General features: G+C 40.9%; 1 protein-coding gene across 1 annotated transcript in view; it reads right to left on the reverse strand.

Annotated features, from left to right (window-relative positions):
• The window catches only part of CD226 (CD226 molecule), a 52461-nt gene that overhangs the window by 4768 nt on the left and 28466 nt on the right, over window positions 1-19227 (reverse strand). Inside the window, exons 4-5 of the mRNA XM_059706351.1 lie at window positions 18029-18376; window positions 3474-3576 (exon numbers count right to left, since the gene is read on the reverse strand). Of these exons, the coding sequence (XP_059562334.1) occupies window positions 3474-3576; window positions 18029-18376 (451 nt within the window). The remainder of the gene's footprint in view (window positions 1-3473; window positions 3577-18028; window positions 18377-19227) is intronic.

Here is a 19227-nt window from a genome sequence, read left to right on the forward strand (position 1 = left end):
AGTCTGGAGCTATGCTTTTGAATAATTTCTCCAGGTTCCAATTAAAACTATAAAAACCTAACTTCAAGAGAAGTCTTTGAAAAGAAAATACAGGAAAAGAAGAAAAGAAGCTACTGTGATTGAATACATTAGCTCAGATAACTACATACAAGTGTGAAGAATGGTTTCACGGGGAGATGGGGACCCTTTTCATCTTCCTAAAGGAGATTCTTATTGAACAACAAAGAAGGGACAAAAGTGTAGAGTTGTTTTTTTAAGATGAGCTTAGAATTCCTTCATGGAAATTGTGAAAATCAGGCAAGATAGTTTCTCTCCCAGGAAAGGTGTTCAGATGGTGGATGTTGACCTTGATGGTATCTTCTAGTTACTATGAAATCCTCCACCATCTCAACCTAATCACAAACTTACCTATTCTATGTGCTTTTATTTATTTGTTTACATATTATTGAAACAATTTATTTACTTATTTTACATGTAAGTGTACTACATGCAAGCATATTTCTAGGTATTTTATGTAAATTATTTACTGCTCAAAAAAATCTATGCTGTAGGTGTTACTATCTGCTTTTTACAAATGAGGAAACTGAGACACTGATCTATGACTTTTGATCTTTTGTTAAGTCATGGTTTGCAAGGCTTGTATATCATAATATAGAGTTAAATGTCCCAAGTAGGGCCAAATATATATACATTTTTTACATAAAACTAGAATACACAATGTGATGAAGAGAAGACAACATAAAGCTTAGAGTCAGATGATCTGTGTTGACTTGTGCTTTGCAATTTACTAGTTATTTGCATCTCCAAAGTTCAGTCCTCTCATCTGCAAAATAAAGACAGTAAATACATTGTGGTGTATTCTAGGTTGACCAGCCATTCTGGTTTGTGGATTCTAAAGTTTCCCAGAGGTGAGGGATTTTAGCGCTGAAACCTGGAGAATCCCAGGCAGACCAGACACCTTGTAGTGAACATCAACGTTGACAATAAATGTAAAAATAAATGTCTAACCCTTTGCTCGTTAAATATTAAAATTCTTCTTATGAACACTGGTGTCCACATGTAGACTGTCACGCTTGCTTACCAGGGCTAGGCCCTTCTGCCAGCCATGATCGCTTGACAGTGTTACTATTCTGATCTAACTGGGAGCAGAGAAAGTGCTTGGAGAGCCTCTCCACCCCCGTCCCTAGGGGCTGGGTGTGCAGGAAGAACCCAGCTTCCTCCAGGCACACTGTGATTTACTTTGCCTTCTATCCAAGTCAATACATTTGAAGCGACAAGAGTGTTTTAAACAGTCGTGAGGACAGAGTTCAGATGGTCACTGCTTAGCCCGGGTGTCATTTTTCCAAACATGTCCACATACTGAAAGAGTGACAAGGTGGGAAAACACGTGCTTTTCCCTTGCATTTGCCCAATGATGAACCCAGCCCAGGAATCTTTTTATCACTTTGAACCAGGGGGGGGACAATATAGTCTATGGTTCAATTTAGCTATTCCTGTAAAAGTGATGCATTTTCATGAAACTCAATCCTTCATGTCCAGCATCTAGGACCCTCCAGAGACCTGCTGTCACTCATTCTGTCTGGGCCCCCGAGTGTTTCTGCGGCCACAGTTCCCCTCGGTGCATTTTTTACCCACCAAGGTGGAGCAGTAGAGAATCCTCAATGTCACTAACATCCCATCCCAGGCTCCTTACCCCAACTGGCTGATTTCTGACCAGAGGAAGCTTTGAGGGCATCCGGGTGACAGAGAGAAAGGAAAAATGACAGTTCGGCGTTTCAATTTAATTAGACAAATGCTTATTGACCATCCATTATTTGGAAAGATTAGCACTAAATGCTATCAAACTAAAAAATGAATAAAACATAACCACTGCCATCATGAATAGAAGGAAAGACAAGTGTGAATGTGATTAAATTAGCAAGCAGGCTGCAAGGTATAGCAGATGAGAAGCACGTGGAATTCCGGAGAGTGAGGCCACGTCTCTGGGCAGAGAGGGAGAGAGGCAGGACAGACCTCCAACAGGGACAGGTGTCCCACACCTTGAATGGTCCACAGGATTAAGGCTAAACATAGTGGAAACAGCACTTTGGTGGCGTGACAATGGAAAGAGAGCCAAGTGTGCTCACAGAGAAGTTGCAGTTTTAACAAAATTTGTCAATACTGAGGGGAATAAGAAAAGGAGAAAATATGAATGGAAATTAGACTGGGGTCAGAACGACAGGGCACATTGCGTTTTGCCTTTATTCTAGTGACAGGGGATCGGTAACAGGAGGTTTTAAACAAGATATTGACATGGCCAGCCTTAACTTTCAGGAAAGGAATCAGGAAAACCCAGGGGCATTAGAAAGAGAGGAGATGTTGTGAGTAGATTGCAGAGTGTGAATAAAATCAGGGGAGTGGTGATAAGAGCTTTCAAAAAGGTGGGGGGTGGGGGGGGGGAGATGGAGATGAGACAGAGAAATTCTCTGTAAATCCAATCAATAAGCCATGCATGTGTGTGTGTCATATTACCATGCATCTGTGGCAATATTCTGGGGAGAGAAGAATGGGGAATGGATGGATTCATCCATCCAATAAACATGTATAAAGTGTCTTTCAATGCTGTGCCAGACACGCCAAATGTAGACATCAAATGCTTGGTCTCCTCCTCCTTTAGGAAGGTAACCTTAGTTGGAACACAGTATATCCACCCCTGTGTGATCACAGCTAAGACGGCAACAGACACTTAGGCATGTGAATGAGTGAATATGGAGAGCTAGGAAGGGAAGAAAGGGTTCACCAAGAATATCCTAGAAACTTCCAAGTGTGCCATGGACATGAAAGGTAGGACACTAAGAGGCCAGTGGCCACCTGCTCTCTCTAAGATCGCCCCTCCCAACCTCTTTCTTCCTTGATAATTTTTAATAAGAACAACTAAATTGTTTGTTTCAGAGAATAGACAGCCATTTAAATAATGTTGTTTGCTTATTAGAATATGTGCTTCATCACATCTCGTTCACCACTGCCAAAAGAAATAGCTGATGAATAAGTGAAGGCTTTATTACTGTTGGATCCAGTCCTCCTCTCTCTCTCTCTCTCTCTCTCTCTCTCTCTCTCTCTCTCTCTCTCTCTCTCACACACACACACACACACACACACACACACACACACCACTCCTCACCCAACAGCTTTTTTTTTCCTAAAGGAGAAGGAAGATCAATGGAGTAGGAGACAGAGAGGAGGCAATAGGCATATGAAAGCTTTGTTAATATGGGGCAGACGGCCAGCTCCTACTAATTATTAAGTGAATGACTCTCCCCTTTTCCTCCACTATGACTACAATTCTTTCCTCTCCTTTGTGTAAGAAAAGCACTCAAAAAAACATATGTGAGTGCTAAGACAGCTTGGCCAATGCTGGGTGATTAATTGTAGAGATCCTCGAACATCGGAATCGCTCAGGGTAAACAAGATTCAGAAGGAGGCGCAATGCTCACCTGTTATACAGAATGACAATGACAGCGGCAATTAGGATAACAAACAGCAACGATAAAACTGCCCCTACAACCATCCAGAGGACATATTGGTTGTCGTTTTTACCTAAGAGAAAAAAATTATAATAGAAATTAGGAATTCAGCCAAAGCCAGCCAAAAGGAAGACAGAAAAATGAGAAAAGATACATCCATCATCGTAGAGGCACAACTGAAAGCAAACAACTAATCCAAGAGAGAAAAAAAAAAAAAAACACAGGATGAGATAAGGGAAAAATAAAATTTTCCGTTCAGTCTCCTAAGTATTTCGGACTCCTGACAGATTTTTGCTGGTTCTTCTATCTCTAAGATTTGATTTGACACCTTAAGAATAAGAATAGAAAGAGTGTATGCCTGAGACAGGTATCCCTTCTTTCCAATGAGCTCCTGATTGCAAATGTAAAATCTTTTAAGAAAAAGAAACCATTAAAATAGTTTACAAGGAGTGAGGGCATGAGTGGGGGGGATAGGGGGTAACGTGGGGATAAGGACACATATGTAATAGCTTAATCAATAAAATTTTTTTAAATAGTATACAAATAAAGATTACTTAAATACGATGTATTAAGTACATTCAACACACAACAGTATCTAACTTTGTTGTTTATAAGTAGAATTTTGTTTAAAAACTATTTTCTATGCAGTTGGGATTAATGGTAAAAAAAAAATAATCAGCAAAAAAAATGTGTTATTCCAACTCACTGCTTCCATGGAAAGAACCACAGTCCAGGAATTTGAAATTCCCACCCTGGTTCTTTCACTATCTAGTTTAAAATATACAAACAAACTAGAAGGAAGGGGGGGAGAGAGAGAGAGAGAGAGAGAGAGAGAGAGAGAGAGAGAGAGAGAGAGAGAGAGAGAGAGAGAGAGAGAGAGAGAGAGAGAGAGAGAGAGAGAGAGAGAGAGAAGCATTAATGAGAGAGAATCATTGAGCGGCTGCTTCCTGCATGCCCCCCACTGGGGATTGAGCCTGCAACCCAGGCATGTGCCCTTGACCAGAATTGAACTGTGACCTCCTGGTTCAAAGATTGATGCTTAAACACTGAGCCACACCAGCCAGGCTCACTATTATGTTTTTTGACCTCCAGCAAAACCTTAACCTTCTCTGCATGCCTTTCTTCATTTGTCCACTGATGACAATGACGACACTTCTGATTAAATCACAGAATTATGGCGACAATATCCAAGAGTAACAAACTACTAGAGAGACATCACCTCTGCAGTATGACCCCGGTGAGCTCAGAGAGCATTTCATCTGTAAACTGTCCTCCTGCCCACAGCACACCTCACCCACTGCCACCCACAGAGCGCCCTCACAAGAGAAGAACTCCACCCATTTGTGCTGTTGCTGGCAATGGGATGGAACTGGAACCCAGGCCTGTCTTTATTGCCACCTTTTTTGGGGACAGCAAACATGCAAGATGGGTATGAGCCAAGGCAGAGACAGCACAACTTTCCAGCTCTGGAAATTAGAGCCCCGATGCTGGTCCTGTGATTCCTGGCTCTCTCGAATCCCACAGTAACTGGAGAAATCACACTTCTCACTGGATTTTTAACAATCTGACAGATTATTTCTCCCTTCCTAATTCACTATTTAGCTACTATTTTGTTCATGCTAAGAGTTCAAAGTCTACACCCACTCATTCTTTTGCAAGTATTACTGCAAAGAGAACCTAAGTCAAATAATGAACAATACTTTTATACTTTAAATTCATTTAAACTATTAGGTGAATAAAAGTATATAAACTTGTCCAAATTTGATGGGGAGAGGAACTTACTCAGAGCAAAAATAAGTTATTCCAACTACAAAAGGAACAATTAAACTTTCTCCCCATTAAATAAGAAATTAACCTTTTGAAGCTCTTGGCACATTATGAAAAGAAACAAAATACATGAAATTATTTTGCATTATCACCCAGGACTATAAAAGGACTTGCTATACTGAAATAATTTGAATATAATATATGCTAAGGTTAAATCAAACAGGCAATCATAGCAGGAAAATAAGAGTTATTATCAATAAATTCATTGACAGTATTCTGGGAGAATTAACTACATTTTTAAAATGATATTTAGATCGTTACTACAGTAAAAAATCTGGGTGAACTAGAGATCTGAATTTTTATGGAAATACTAGAATAAAATATAAATAAAGCTCTGAATGAGAAATGACTTTCCCATTTATAAAAATAAATAAATATACAGGCTTGAGCCAGTCAAAATGAAAAATAACTGAAGGTCAAATTATTACAAATGAGATGTAAAGATAAACATAATATTGGTAGGTTGTTTTATCATATCCTTGCTATTGAGAAAAAGGTACATAAGACAATATGAGAGCTATAACTTATTAACGAAAAGCTCTTAAAGAGTAAGTTGCTATAAAAGGAAGCCTGTGGTGAGATTGCCCATCACAAGTTCTTTGAGAAGCAAAAACTGCTGCAACCTGCAACGAAAAAGAAATTGGTCTCTGTGTCACACCCTTTAACGTTTGATTAATTGTTTTATTCCAAAGAAAAATTCAAAACTGTATAACATTTCTAACAGCAAAAAGAAAATCCTCATTTCCCAAGAGTAGACACACCAGCAAGACTCTGCAGCTGGGTTGTCAAACTTCATTTGCATCTGAATTACCTGGTGGCTGAGCCCCACCCTCAGAGTGTCTGACCCTTTAGGACTGGGTGGCTCCCAGAATTCACAGCTCTCCTGTGAAGTCTAAGATGCTGGTCTAGGGGCCACCCTGCATCTCATGGCTATGGGCAATGGAATGATGTAAAGAATCCCAAGGAAATGAAAAACTGCTGACTATAGATAGAAAGTGAAGTAAAATTTCAAAACCAGAATTCACAATCGCACAGTTCTCAATCAAGTATGGAACTTACTCAGGAAAAAACAGCCTGCAAGGCAACAGCATGCCAACATTTTAAAGTGATGGTCTTCAGGGAATAGAATTAAAAGCAATTGTTTCTCTAGGCTTTTTGGTATTTTCCAAGCTGTCTAAATGATATATTGCTTTTATTAATCGGGGGGGGGGGAGGTAAATAGCTCAAAAATTTAAAGGCCTGAATGCTTAAAACAGAATAATCTGCCAACATTTAATGGTTATATTTAAAGGGCAGGCTGTAGAGAGCTACTTTGTAGAAGGGAGCACAGAACTCGTAAGAATTAAGTTGGCATTGTTTTTTTTAAACATATTTTATTGATTTTTTACAGAGAGGAAGGGAGAGAGACAGAGAGCTAGAAACATCGATGAGAGAGAAACATCGATCAGCTGCCTCCTGCACACCTTCTACTGGGGATGTGCCCGCAACCCAGGTACATGCCCTTGACCGGAATCGAACCTGGGACCTTCCACTCCCCAGGCCGACGCTCTATTCACTGAGCCAAACCGGTTTGGGCAGCATTGTTTTTATTGAACTCTAAATTAAATGACTGAAGTAGAAACCTCTAAAAAGGATGGCCACTTATTTCACAATGCCCAATTATAGATACAAGTTTCCAATGCATTCTGTATTGTAAAATATGTTACCTCTTTCCACCTCTTCTGGTAATGTTTGACCTGCTGGAGTCAGATCTGTTCACTCATTCATCTTTTAATACATTACATTTCAAGGCATGTGTATTGGTTCATCAGGATTTCAAATCCATGTGTTTATGTCTTAAGTGAAGTTTTTGTTTTGTTTTATTTTTTGTTATTAGGTCTGAGATATAACTTTCTTCTTTTATTTATTTGTTTACTTACTTACTTTCAGTTTTATTTTGTATTGGTTTCAAGTGTATAGCTTGGTGGTTAGACAATCATATATTTGACATGGTGTTCCCTGATATTCCCAGTACCCCAACTGGCACTGTGACTGGACAACCAATGGATCTGGGCTGCCTGTCACTACTTGAGACAATTAAGTAGAGATATATATGAGCATTTATTCCAATAATGCCAGTAGGTCATTCACAAAAAATCTGCTCTATCACTCCCTCCCCTCCCTCCTTCCCCGCCCCCCCCCCCCCCCCCCCCGCATAGTTAGAAGGACAACGATTACATGAAATTAAGAATTACAGGCAAGGGAAAGTAGGCAAAGAATAATGGTCACAGGTTAGAAGCAATGCATGCTGAGGGGGTCGCAGAGGGCGGGAGCCTCTGGGCACCTCTGGGACCAGATTACAGATAATAGGGCCTAGGGGTTGCAAAGTGTGGGTGCCTCCAGGACTAGACTGCTTCAGCCACAGATTGTAAATCTTTAATGATAGGCAGTTCTCGGGAAAGGAGGATGGACTGCATTCCGATGGATAGCTCCCATGTCCCAGGGCATACAACTCACAGCCAGGTTAGAATATGCTTTCTGTAATCAGAACAGTACGATTGATTAAATCATTTGCCATTGGTGATTAGTTCATCCCAGCCCCTCTCCCCTCAGGGGATGGCGCTCAAAGTTCCAAACCTCTAACCAGAGGATCTCTCTTCAGGCAACTAGCCCTACCCTGCAGCTACCTAGGGGCCTTCAGCCACCAGTCCCTCATTAACATAAAAAAGTCACTACATTCTGGAGACCAAGGGTCTCCGAAGCCCTTGTGTCAGGAACTGGGGACTAAGACCAACTATTATAGCAAAAGAGGCTCCTTGCAGTCCCCCTCCTCCATTCCACAGAAAATGGCAAGTGTTTAGGCACTCTGTGAAAGAAGCAAGAGACCCAACAGCTATTTCCTTATTGCAGGAGCTCACATTGTTTTGAAAGGTCCTGGCTGATTTAAAAACACCCATGGAACAAGCCTTTTCCCATAAGAAATAAGGGGAACAGCGTGGGGGGCAGGTAGGATTCAGTAACACTGCAGGAGACTGGGCCATGGAGAGCATCCCGGCCTCCAGCCAGTCCTGCCTTTCCCCATTTCCCGCCCTTCCTCTGCCTTCATGTGAGCCATCAGGACTTACAACCCCGTGGTGCAACCACGCAGCTCGCTGGGCACGGTATGGCTAAAAACACAAATGTACAAAAGAAAAGCAAACAGCACTGGATGCTTTAGGGAGTTCATTGACAGTCCTAACATGCATTATTTCCTAACTTCCGCTAACAGATCTTAGGTTGAGAAACATCAGCTTGAAAACCTCCCTCTTAAAGAAAGAAGAATGCTTGTCTATTCTCAGCAGCCACTATTTTGCTGACTCCCCCCCCCCTCCCCCACGTTCTTCCCAATGGTGTGTTGATTCATAGGAGGCCAAAAGTGTCATGAACCATACGGCCATTATTTTCCCTCCCATCAAAGAGGATAAATACAGTTAAAATAAATTGTCAGTGAGATATATAAATGAACAATTCACTCCAGGGCTGCAGTCCTCCAATGATAAGTATTTATGGCTGAGTCATAAACCCTTACAAGGCCCAGGATAGGAATGCTGCCAGGTCTCCCCTCAGGGCCAGGTGGACAGCAGTGGGCAGTAAAGTTATTGCTTCTCCTGAATTAGAGTTTGGGGTGGGTTAGTGAGTGAGGAAACAGTGGGGTCAGGTTAGTGAGTGAAGTCACTCAGGACCTAAATATCTGAACTGAGAAGCATGCTGGGAAAAACTCACAGAGCCTAACCCTCTAGGCAGCCTGGGTGGGTCATAGAGCTTATCAGTTAGAGTTATTCTTACATTTTTGCCTCATTAAAAAAGAAGCAGAAAAACTGGATTTATTTCCGGGTACAGATGGAATATGCAATGTGTGACTTCCCACAGGGTAAGGATGTGTGAGCAGACAGCCTCAGGATTACCCGGTCTACTGCAAGTTTTTACTTACTACACATATAATGCAAATATCCAACCTCCGGCCACCTTCGACATCAATTTGATGAAAACACAGAGATTGAGGAGAGATGTCCTGGGGCCCAGACCTGTCTTCTAATTCTAATTTTCTTCCCTTGGAATATCCCTTGTCCTCCCAAATGCTTTTTTTTTTTTTCAATTGCAAAGTGGCTATTAAGTCAACCCCAAAAGTGGAAATGGGGCTTAGGTAAAACAGATAGAGGTGCTTTATATATTTAAGCAACAACTGATATATAAATTATGAATAAGTCTACTTACATTTTGTATCTATACATTCAAAGTTAGGGGTAAATAAATAACTCATTTCTATTCTTTTTGTGTTGGAATTCCATGTTGAACAACCAGTCATGAGTGACAGAGGATTCTTGCTCCTGAGGGCATGCCCACCTTCATGGGGAAGAGCAGAGGGCGTGTTGGTAAAAACTTGTGAAACAGGTGTAAGTGTGGAGGACCACTGGAAAGAACAGTAGCCTGAAGCTGGCTGAACTTTCCTGTTTGCCTGAACTATTTAGTGGATATTGGTGTGGTAATTTTATTTTAAAGGTCAACTTTCTTTGTACCAGTCGATTTTATACTCTGTATTTCAGAAATCTTTCCCTGTTGTATAGCAAGAAGGTCCTAGGAGATAAATTATTTTCAGACAATTAAAGGACCATGACATCTACCTCTAATCCTTCTTCTGTGTGAACAGCAACTACCCGCCCTCAAAATAAAAGTATTGTCGGATTTTAGTTGAGAAACATAGGCACTGAGAGTCTGAATGATTGTCCTGCAGCAAGCCAACGAGGGAAGCGAGCTTCGCCCCATGTACAGATTTTGCTACAGTGGGTTTGCCTCTCTCAATGGTAAATGACTTACGCACTTACAAATGTTATATCATTTGGGAAACATAGTCTAAGATTGGCTGTAATGTTTACCTACTCGATCTAGCTACATTTTCTGGTGTCATTACCTGCGCGATGCCCTACTATGGGCCAAGGTTCTCTACAGTGACTGGTGAGTGGATGGCAAGGGTTACCTAAGTCAGCATATGTGGATGGTGACATTCTTTGACTTGGTACACCTGTCGAGAAAGTTTTCAAGATTGACTCCACCATATTAGACACCTCACCTTCCCCCCCCGAATATTTCTGTCTGGCTGTATTTCTTGAGCATGTACCTCCATTTTTATAAACACCTATTATTTAAAGGAGACTGTATTCATTCATCATAAGTCAGAATGTCAAGACTGCATGCACACTGCTCACCTTCTCAGTGAGAGTGAGTGTGGCAGAGCTGAGACTGGCCCTGGACTAGTGGGTGAGAACTGGGATCTGGGGGCATCCCACCTTTCCCTAACTGTTAAGGAAAACACCTGCTTGCCGCCTGGAGCTCTATCAGTCCTTCTGACTTGGCCCCATGCGCCTTTCCCCTCTCCTGATTTGCTTTGTTTCTCTGCTGTAACAGATCAAAGCCATCCTTTTGGAATGTCGTCATAGGAAGAGAGGCCCCCTCTCCCAATTCTGCGGGAGGACTGGAGCCTTGCTCCAAGGGGCAAAACCACCTCCTGGAGGAAAGACTAAGCAGCTCATTTTAGGATGACCTCGGTGACAAATGGGGCCATCAAGTCCTCTACTTGAGGGCCTTGAGAACGTGGGTGTCATGGGTTGTAGCTGCTGGGCTCTACAAAAGAGGAGATTCTTTCTGTCTTTACAGTCTCTTAGCAGATTGCCTGTGATGCACTCCTCAGTTCTGGTTGAGTGCTTATTCAATAATGAATTTTTTTTTCTTTCTTTTCTACCTCTGTGGAGCTATTTTCTGGGTAGGGAGGAGATTTGGGTTCTAATTATAACTCCCTAGCACATTGTTACCCTTACTGTTGTCTTACCAGGCATGACTCTCCATTACAGTGTCTGCGTTACGTTTATGCACAAGGCTATAATGGGAAATTTTTCAAATGCTCTACTGAAATCAGGGTAAACATCTTCCCTATGCAACAAAATACAGTAGGCATACCATGTCGTTTAAACATTGTATGTATTTAGTTGCAAAGGCCCATAAATGTGAGAGAATATAACTGTTCTGAATACTTTAACATGGAAAATAAATTTTTGTTTTCTCTTGTCCCTGTGAGTGGAGGAATGCTTACACATGGCCAATTGACTAATACGCTCCCTGCCCCTCCTAGCAAATGTAACAGACATCTGAATTCACACAACTTAAAAGAGTGAAGCATTTATCTCAGTGCTCTATATAAGACAAAAAACCCAAGCATGTTAACATCAGGACAATAATCATACCCTGCAAACCTATATTTCTATATTTGCAAATGTGTCTCCTTGTGGCCTTGATTTAGGGGTCGTTTGCACATCCATTGTGTCCTTGAGTTTCTTTGAAGACAGACAATATCCCAGCCTTTGTTAGTGCAATCTTCTCATTGCAGTATACATTCTTCATTTGCCCATGTCCATCATTGTGATGATAAGGATTCTCATTTCACTCACTATTCACCCTAGCTAAAGCTGTTCTTCACACCCCACCAGTTGGATCAAGAGCCATCACCATGCCAACCTATATGTGTGAAAGGAGGAATCTCTTCCTGTGGGTTCATCCAATAAAACGCCACTCTTCTATTCAAACAACTATAAACATCACAGTGACACTGAGTTCCAGCAAAAGTAAAATATATTGAATTAATTCTGGAAATGAACTTTATTGTGGCCAAAGAGGACTGCAAAATATTTATTTTATAAAAGCTATCTAAAAATATTTCTCAGTTTAATTAATGCCCTTTAAGAATCCCTGAATCAATTCAATGTAAATTACTTTATGATACAATTTACTAGTAGGGTCCAAAGATATATCTCTACAAATGATAAATGTTTACTATTCATTTCCTGTTCTTTTCAAAACAGCCCTCTGCAAATCTACTAGGTCACCCTTGAATATTCTGCAGGAGTCAGGTCAGTACATGATAGAAATACTTCAGTTGAAATTGGAAGTCGTTGACTAATTGAACTGTGATACTGAAAATTAGAATTGCCATGGAGAATGGAACATCATTAATCTTATATGAAGAGCAAAATTTTTTTAAATTGTAACTTGTTTCCTACTTGCCTTGGGGAAAATTTCACACCATCCTCTATGCTCAGTTCTTAATAAGACTCTGAGAGACAACCGCAAGCTGTTAACAGTTTCCAGATGCTTTAAAATGAGAAATCCACCCACGACAGTCTAAATGGCTGTTTTGTGGCTGGAATCATTAGGCAAGTCTCTGAATAAGTCTGGCCATGGATTTTCAGTGGGAAGAAAGTCAGTGCATGGATCTGAATTTGAATGTCTACCTGTGCTCTAAGCTCCTGAGGAGAAGAAAAGTTCATGAAAATTGTTTGAAATTGACGCTGTGGATAAAGACCCACTTAAAGAAAATCCTTTCCCAGGATTAGCTGCTTTCTAATACCACCCACTTAACACTCTATCGTGATGTTCCCTGCGAATCTGCTGTAGGCACCTCACACACCAACACACTCAGCAACGTTCCTTCTGCAACAGCATCGCCCACTCAACATGACCTCTTTCAACATTCCTCTCTCTCTGACATTAATTTTCTATTACTCAATTCAATATCTTCTTTATATATACAAGCACAGTATGCATAAAGAAATGACTGTGGGATCAGGAGAGATGAGTAAATCAATATGCAGGGCAGTGTCTCCTGAAAGAACAGATTTGAGCAGAGCCAACGACATAATAGGCCATGATTGAGTAATCAGCTCGCTTGTGATGATGGAAACTGTCTGTTTCATCTGGATACCCAGTTGTTGCCTGGAAACTTAAAAACATAACTACATTGGCAATCGTGGTTGATCTGTTTCATGGGAGGCTGTCTGAACCGGTGGGAAGTGCAAGCCCTGCTCTGGGACTCTGGTCTGTGGTTCGTCATATGAACTAACCGTCATGCACATTATGTTCTATGTATGTGAAGATAATGAGAGGCCGAGGTCCATCACACTGTGCCAGGGAAATGGGCACATCTGCGAGCCCTATGTGTACCAGCTCAGACAACCCCCATGCCTACAATGTTCACATCTACTATAAATTCCCAGGAGTGTGACAGAACACTCTGGATTAATGAACTCTAGGCCTCATGGAAACAATCTATGGGAAGGCTCTCTTGGCTCTGGCCCCATGTTTTTCTACTGAACACTTCTGCCACCTTCCTTTACAAACCTCATCCTCCAGACCGAGGAGACCAGCAATTAAGCACCATTTACAGAAAACATGGTAAAGAAGAAAAATAAAATTTAAAAATGAAATAGACTTTTTTGAAAGATATAAATGTAAACAAAGTTCATGAAAATTTCTTCTCAAGCAATGCAATTAACCTAAGAGTTCAGGTATCTTTGATCAGTAATCACTAAACAGCAAATGTCCAATATTGATGAAGAAAATCTAGACCTAATCTAGCTAGAAAACTTGAACACAAAATGGACACAGTCCCTACTGGAATACATACAAATATTAACATAGAAGGAATCAGCCAAGAACATGCATTAACACAAATTCTGGAAAGATCTGACAGCTTTAAGCAGAGATGCCAAAATCTGATACCTCAAATAATTTCTAGTATAAGAATCTGGACTGTGGCAAATAGATGCAGTGAATCAAGCATATACATTTCCAAGTTATAAGTGTTTGAGACATTCAAGATGTGTTAATGGTGCAATGACTGGGGAGCAGTGTGGGCCAGTGTGGAAAATCTTGAAGGTGGTGAGATCTGATGGAAACACTAAAGGAAAGGGGATAAATGTGGCAAAAGTTCATAGGTTGGTGAAGAAAAGGAAAAAATAGAAGAGTGTGAGTGACTGTCCAGGTGGTGGCAAGCACAGCTGACATTTCTATCAGACCAACTTCCCTCTCCCCTCTGTGCCCACCCAAGGTGGGTAAGATGCCCATGGCCCACCAGCAAACCTGGTCAAAGCTTGAGTCTGCATCAGCCCAGAAAGGGGCACCTTTTCTTAACTTGTCTGCCTGGAGGAGGTGTCATTGGAAATTTGTCTACCCGAGTGGGCTCCTTTGTAGCCTAGTTTGAGAGCACCATCATTCATGTGCTATTGAACTCTTAGCTCATTTCCTCTGCCTTGAAGTTCACTTTTTAAATTCTATACACAGTAACTATTTGACTTACACTTCCTTGAATATTATTTTTGCCATCTTTGGTCAAGAATTGATAGTGGCAAAAAACAAACAAAAAAGAATTGATAGTGGCTTTCGTTGCTCATAAAGAGATCCAGAATTTCAACAAGTTATCACTTAATTGTGCCTACCACCTACCCATGTTAACCCATAATTCAGAATCTCTGTACCCACCTAGCCAGTCACCCACACACAACTTCCTCATCCTCTCATGCTTACTCCCTGTTACTCCCTGTCCCCTGTTTTGTCTCTTTTCTTTGCTCTGATCATCAATGCCTCACTTGAAACCCGATGGTTCAGCTGAGTGGCCTTGTTGGTGGAATATTAGAGTAGGACCTGAGAAACTATACTACTCAGCAGTGGCCAATAGAAGTTTATTCAAACTAATCTCCTCCAGAAACTTCCTAAGAGAGCTGATTTCATTTCTTTGATCCTCCTCCTTTTCACAATCAGTAAGTGCAGTTAAAACAATAGTAGTTTGAACATCATTTAGCTAATATTAAAAGACTTCAAAATTTCTTTTGGTGGAAACTAAAATACTTTTCTCTTAACTAATGAAATTCCAATGAATACTAAGGACCAAGAATAATTTTGGTCACTGTTGTGTGCACACATTTTCCCCCTGATCCTTGACCCTGTGGTCTAGACAAATTTCAAATGCAGAATAGTCAATCTGAAACTATTTCCTACTTCTCAGGTCCTAGGAGCCAAGAACAGGAGACAAGTATTTCTTTTAATTTAACAAAGAAAGTCCATAGTAAATTCCGGTATAACTCATGCTTCTGCCACTTTCTCTTTCTTCAAAACAAATCAAAGCCTGGCTATATAACATATAGGTTGACATTGCATCATCTTTTGGGTGACCTATGAGTACCCAGTACTTGTCAGAATATGAACACAGGCAGACAGATGTCAAGGAAGAGCCTCGTGTGTGTGGAATATGAGTCCTGCTATACAGAAGTGGCTGGAGGTAACAAAGGATGCAGAGCAGTTTATTAAAAATCGTGTCACAATCACCTTTCCCTTGACAGTTGAGATAAATTAAATCTGCTCTACATCTTACACCTGTCTCTCTGCTTTTAGCTCTACATTGATTTTTGACTAAACAGCCTCAAGCTTTGAAATAATCAAATTGCACCAGAGAAAATACATGCGCTCTAGTTTTGCTTTCCATCTGATTTTTAATATTCAATACATACTTATGATCATTTTTAAAGAGAATTAGACCAAAGCATACAGTCAACAGCTGTCATCTTCTGCCAATGATAACTGTTGACTAATGGGTCCCATTGACATTCTTTCAACCTGCCCTTGAATCTCAGAAAGCCATTCTGTGGGTTTTCAAAACAAATGGACACTAACAATGCTGCCCATTACATTCAGTTGCTTTAATATTCAACAGTGCTTACAGCTTCTGTACAAAGAAAATAAATCATTTTGTGCAAGAAACTTAGTCATGTTTTGACAAGAGAAAGATGTTTTTTAAAATTACTAAGCGTTAAATAACTATACCTCCTAAAAATCTATTACCTCCATTTTCTCTATGATTTAAGATGTTTAAAATCACTTTTTCACATATAATGGACAAGATCTTATTTCATAGGTGTTTGAAAATGGTTCTTTATGACATTTTTCTGAATAGACCATTTTCTTGCCTTGGTCCTGAAAAAAGATTAGTGACTATGCTTAGTCTTTCTTCTATGTGGCCAGGTTTAAAAAACAATTCTGTAATGCAAGGTTATTTTTAGGTAAGAAATAGTGTCTATATGTGTCTAAAGGAATGGAGTCAACATTTAAAGTGAAGAATCTCAGTTAATTTTCTCTTCCAAATTGGTTCATCAACCTTGTTTTGCATCAAGTTCTGAAAAGAATGTGCATCCCACAACTCCCCACCCTACCTCCACCCCTGTCATTTAGAGGAGCAAAGGCAGCTTGATGTGATCCAAGGTGACTCTGTAGACCAGGGGTGGGGAACCTTTTTTCTGCCAAGGGCCATTTGAATATTTATAACATTGCTCACAGACCATACAAAATCATCAACTCAAAAATTAGCTGCTATATTTGGTCAAACATTTAATTAACTCACCCTAATGCCTTGGCAGGGCCAGACCAAATGATTTCGCGAGCCTTATACACAGCCCACAGGTCAGACGTTCCCCACCCCTGCTGTAGACAGAGGGCTGTCCTCTGAGAAATGTCCTGCTTGGCACACACAGGCCATTGTGTACACAAAGCCTTTCATCTTCCTTCCCAGGGCAGGAAGAAACAGCGGGTTGCAGCATAAACTGTCCATAAAGGGACGGCCAAATCCTAAGAAGCCATGGCTTTAAAAGTCTACACACAAGCAAGGCACATGGGCTTCCTGGAAGCAGATGACAGCAAAGAAGAAAGAAAGATGGCTGGCTGGAAGGAAGAAGGGAGGGAGGGAGGGAGGGAGGGAGGGAGGGAGGGAGGGAGGGAGGGAGGAGGAATTAAAGTAGAATTTCTGTCACCAATAAAAATAAATTACTTTCTCTAACATGTCCCTCTGCAGTGAGAAAATGTGCCCAGAGGATGAATCAAGAAAGCCTGAGATGGCCTTTCTCACACTCAGTTGTAACCCAGGCCTCTACACAGACCTCTAGAGAGGCCAGTCTCTGTGTGTTTGCACTTCAGCAAGCAAAAAATCATTTTTTCTTACTGTTCCATGGCTTTTGTGAGGCCTAAAGCTCACACAGGTAAGGGCATCATTATGACCCAGGAGACAAATTACTAATACAATGTGAGTACCCGGCCTTGGAAGGAACCTGCTCAGCTAAGAGGCCCTGGAGTTCAGCTTCAACCTTGTCAAGGCCAGTCTGCTTCTGCTCCCAGATCTGAAAGAGCTGAGGGATTCAAAGCTCCAATGTGTCAAAGAAGCAAGTCTATTATCAAACATTTATTAAATTTCCACTCAACACAACACTGACTCAGCAAACACTAATCCAGCAGCTTCTTGTTATTGCTGAGGTTATATGAGGATTATGAAACCTAGTTACCACCCTCAAAAGTTTTAATGTAACTGAAAAATAGGAGGTTATACAGCTGGAACTTACAGGCTGGTGAGACCATGTATTTTTTCAGACTCCCTGAATTTTTTGTTTAATTTCAGGAATATGGGACAGATCAAGAAAACGGGAAAGATTTATTATTATTAAATCTGTGATTGAAGGATTAGCAAGAGAAAGACATACTAAAGACTGTCATTCAATAACTGACAACTTACCTAAATCCAATCATTAAAAAATATTTTGACCCTGGCCGGGTAGCTCAGTTGGTTAGAGCATCATCCCAATACACCAAGGTTGTGGATTCAATCCCCGATCAGGGCACATACAAGAATCAAACAATGAATACACAAATAAGTGGAACAACAAATCCATATTTCTTCCTCTCTCCCTCTCTCTCAAATCAATAAATTTTAAAAAAATATTTTGAACAATAGAGTTATAGAAAAGACAACAGAAACCAACCCACAGTGGTTGGCTTTTTCCATTTTTGACACGAGAAGGCTTCTGTCATTTACTCACCATCAGTTACGGTCAACCTTACCACGAAGGTTTCATTTTCTCCTGTGCTGGCCTTGAAGCAACAACGGTAAAGTCCGGAGTCAGAGGCCACGACGTGGGGCATGAGGATAAAGCTCCTTCTCATCCCCTGGCTACAGTTGCTCAGGATTTGCCTCCTAAACCTTGAGGGGAATCTTTTCCCTTGGGATAAGTTGCAGCTGATTAGGAGGTCGATCTGATGGGACTGGACCTTTTCCCATGTGACTTGTTGCATGGGACCCTTCATTTGAAGTTCGTACATGAATGTGATGTTTTCTCCAGGTTCTGAGACCACATGGCTATTCAATGGCACAGCTATCTCAAAGCTATCTGAAAAGAAGAAGACATTGATTACACTTAGGTCCTCAAACTTTTAAATGGGAAGGTAGAAGCTACTCAGAAAATTCCATCAAAAAGATTGGTGATGTCATGTAACATGGTTTCAGGGATTGCAGACAGCTTTATACCGAATTTTTGTAAGAAGAAGGCTTTTGAAAGAATGTGCTCACACATATTTTCTTAACTTTTACTTGGTTAACCATATAACAAGAAACATCATCAAAACCTCTGGTGGTTTTCTTGGTAGTGATCATTTCAAGAGGGTGAATGTCACAAGTGATCGTACCAAGTGGTTGAATGGGTTGCTGATTCACACACTGACTCTGAGTATCAAATATCCTATATAAGAAAGGGCTAATACACTAATCAATCAAATGGCAGAACGATCAGTCGCTATGACATGCACTGACCACCAGGGGGAAGATGCTCAATGCAGGAGCTGTCCCCTCGTGGTCTGTGCGCTCCTAGTGGGAGTGCCACTCAGCCAGAAGCCAGGCTACGAGAGGGCACAGGCTGGGCTGAGGGACACCCCACCACCACCACCACCAGTGCACAAATTTTGTGCACCAGGCCTTTAGTCTAGATTATAATAATGCCAACTAAGATTTTATTACTCATAAAAGAGATACCAAATCATCTTCATTGAATATATACATAAATTCATTTTTCAGACATATGGGTTATGCATAAAGTAAGAACCCTGTGTTTTGTGACTTCCTGGGTAACTACAGAGTCCTCCAATGTTTTCCCACCTTCCTACCACCATAGCTGGAACACCCAGCACACAGCACTTAGTACATAATCACTAGATACCTCGATCAGCAGTTTTTATAGTGTGGCCT

The sequence above is a fragment of the Myotis daubentonii genome, chromosome 8, assembly GCF_963259705.1.
Source record: "Myotis daubentonii chromosome 8, mMyoDau2.1, whole genome shotgun sequence".
NCBI lineage: Eukaryota > Metazoa > Chordata > Mammalia > Chiroptera > Vespertilionidae > Myotis > Myotis daubentonii.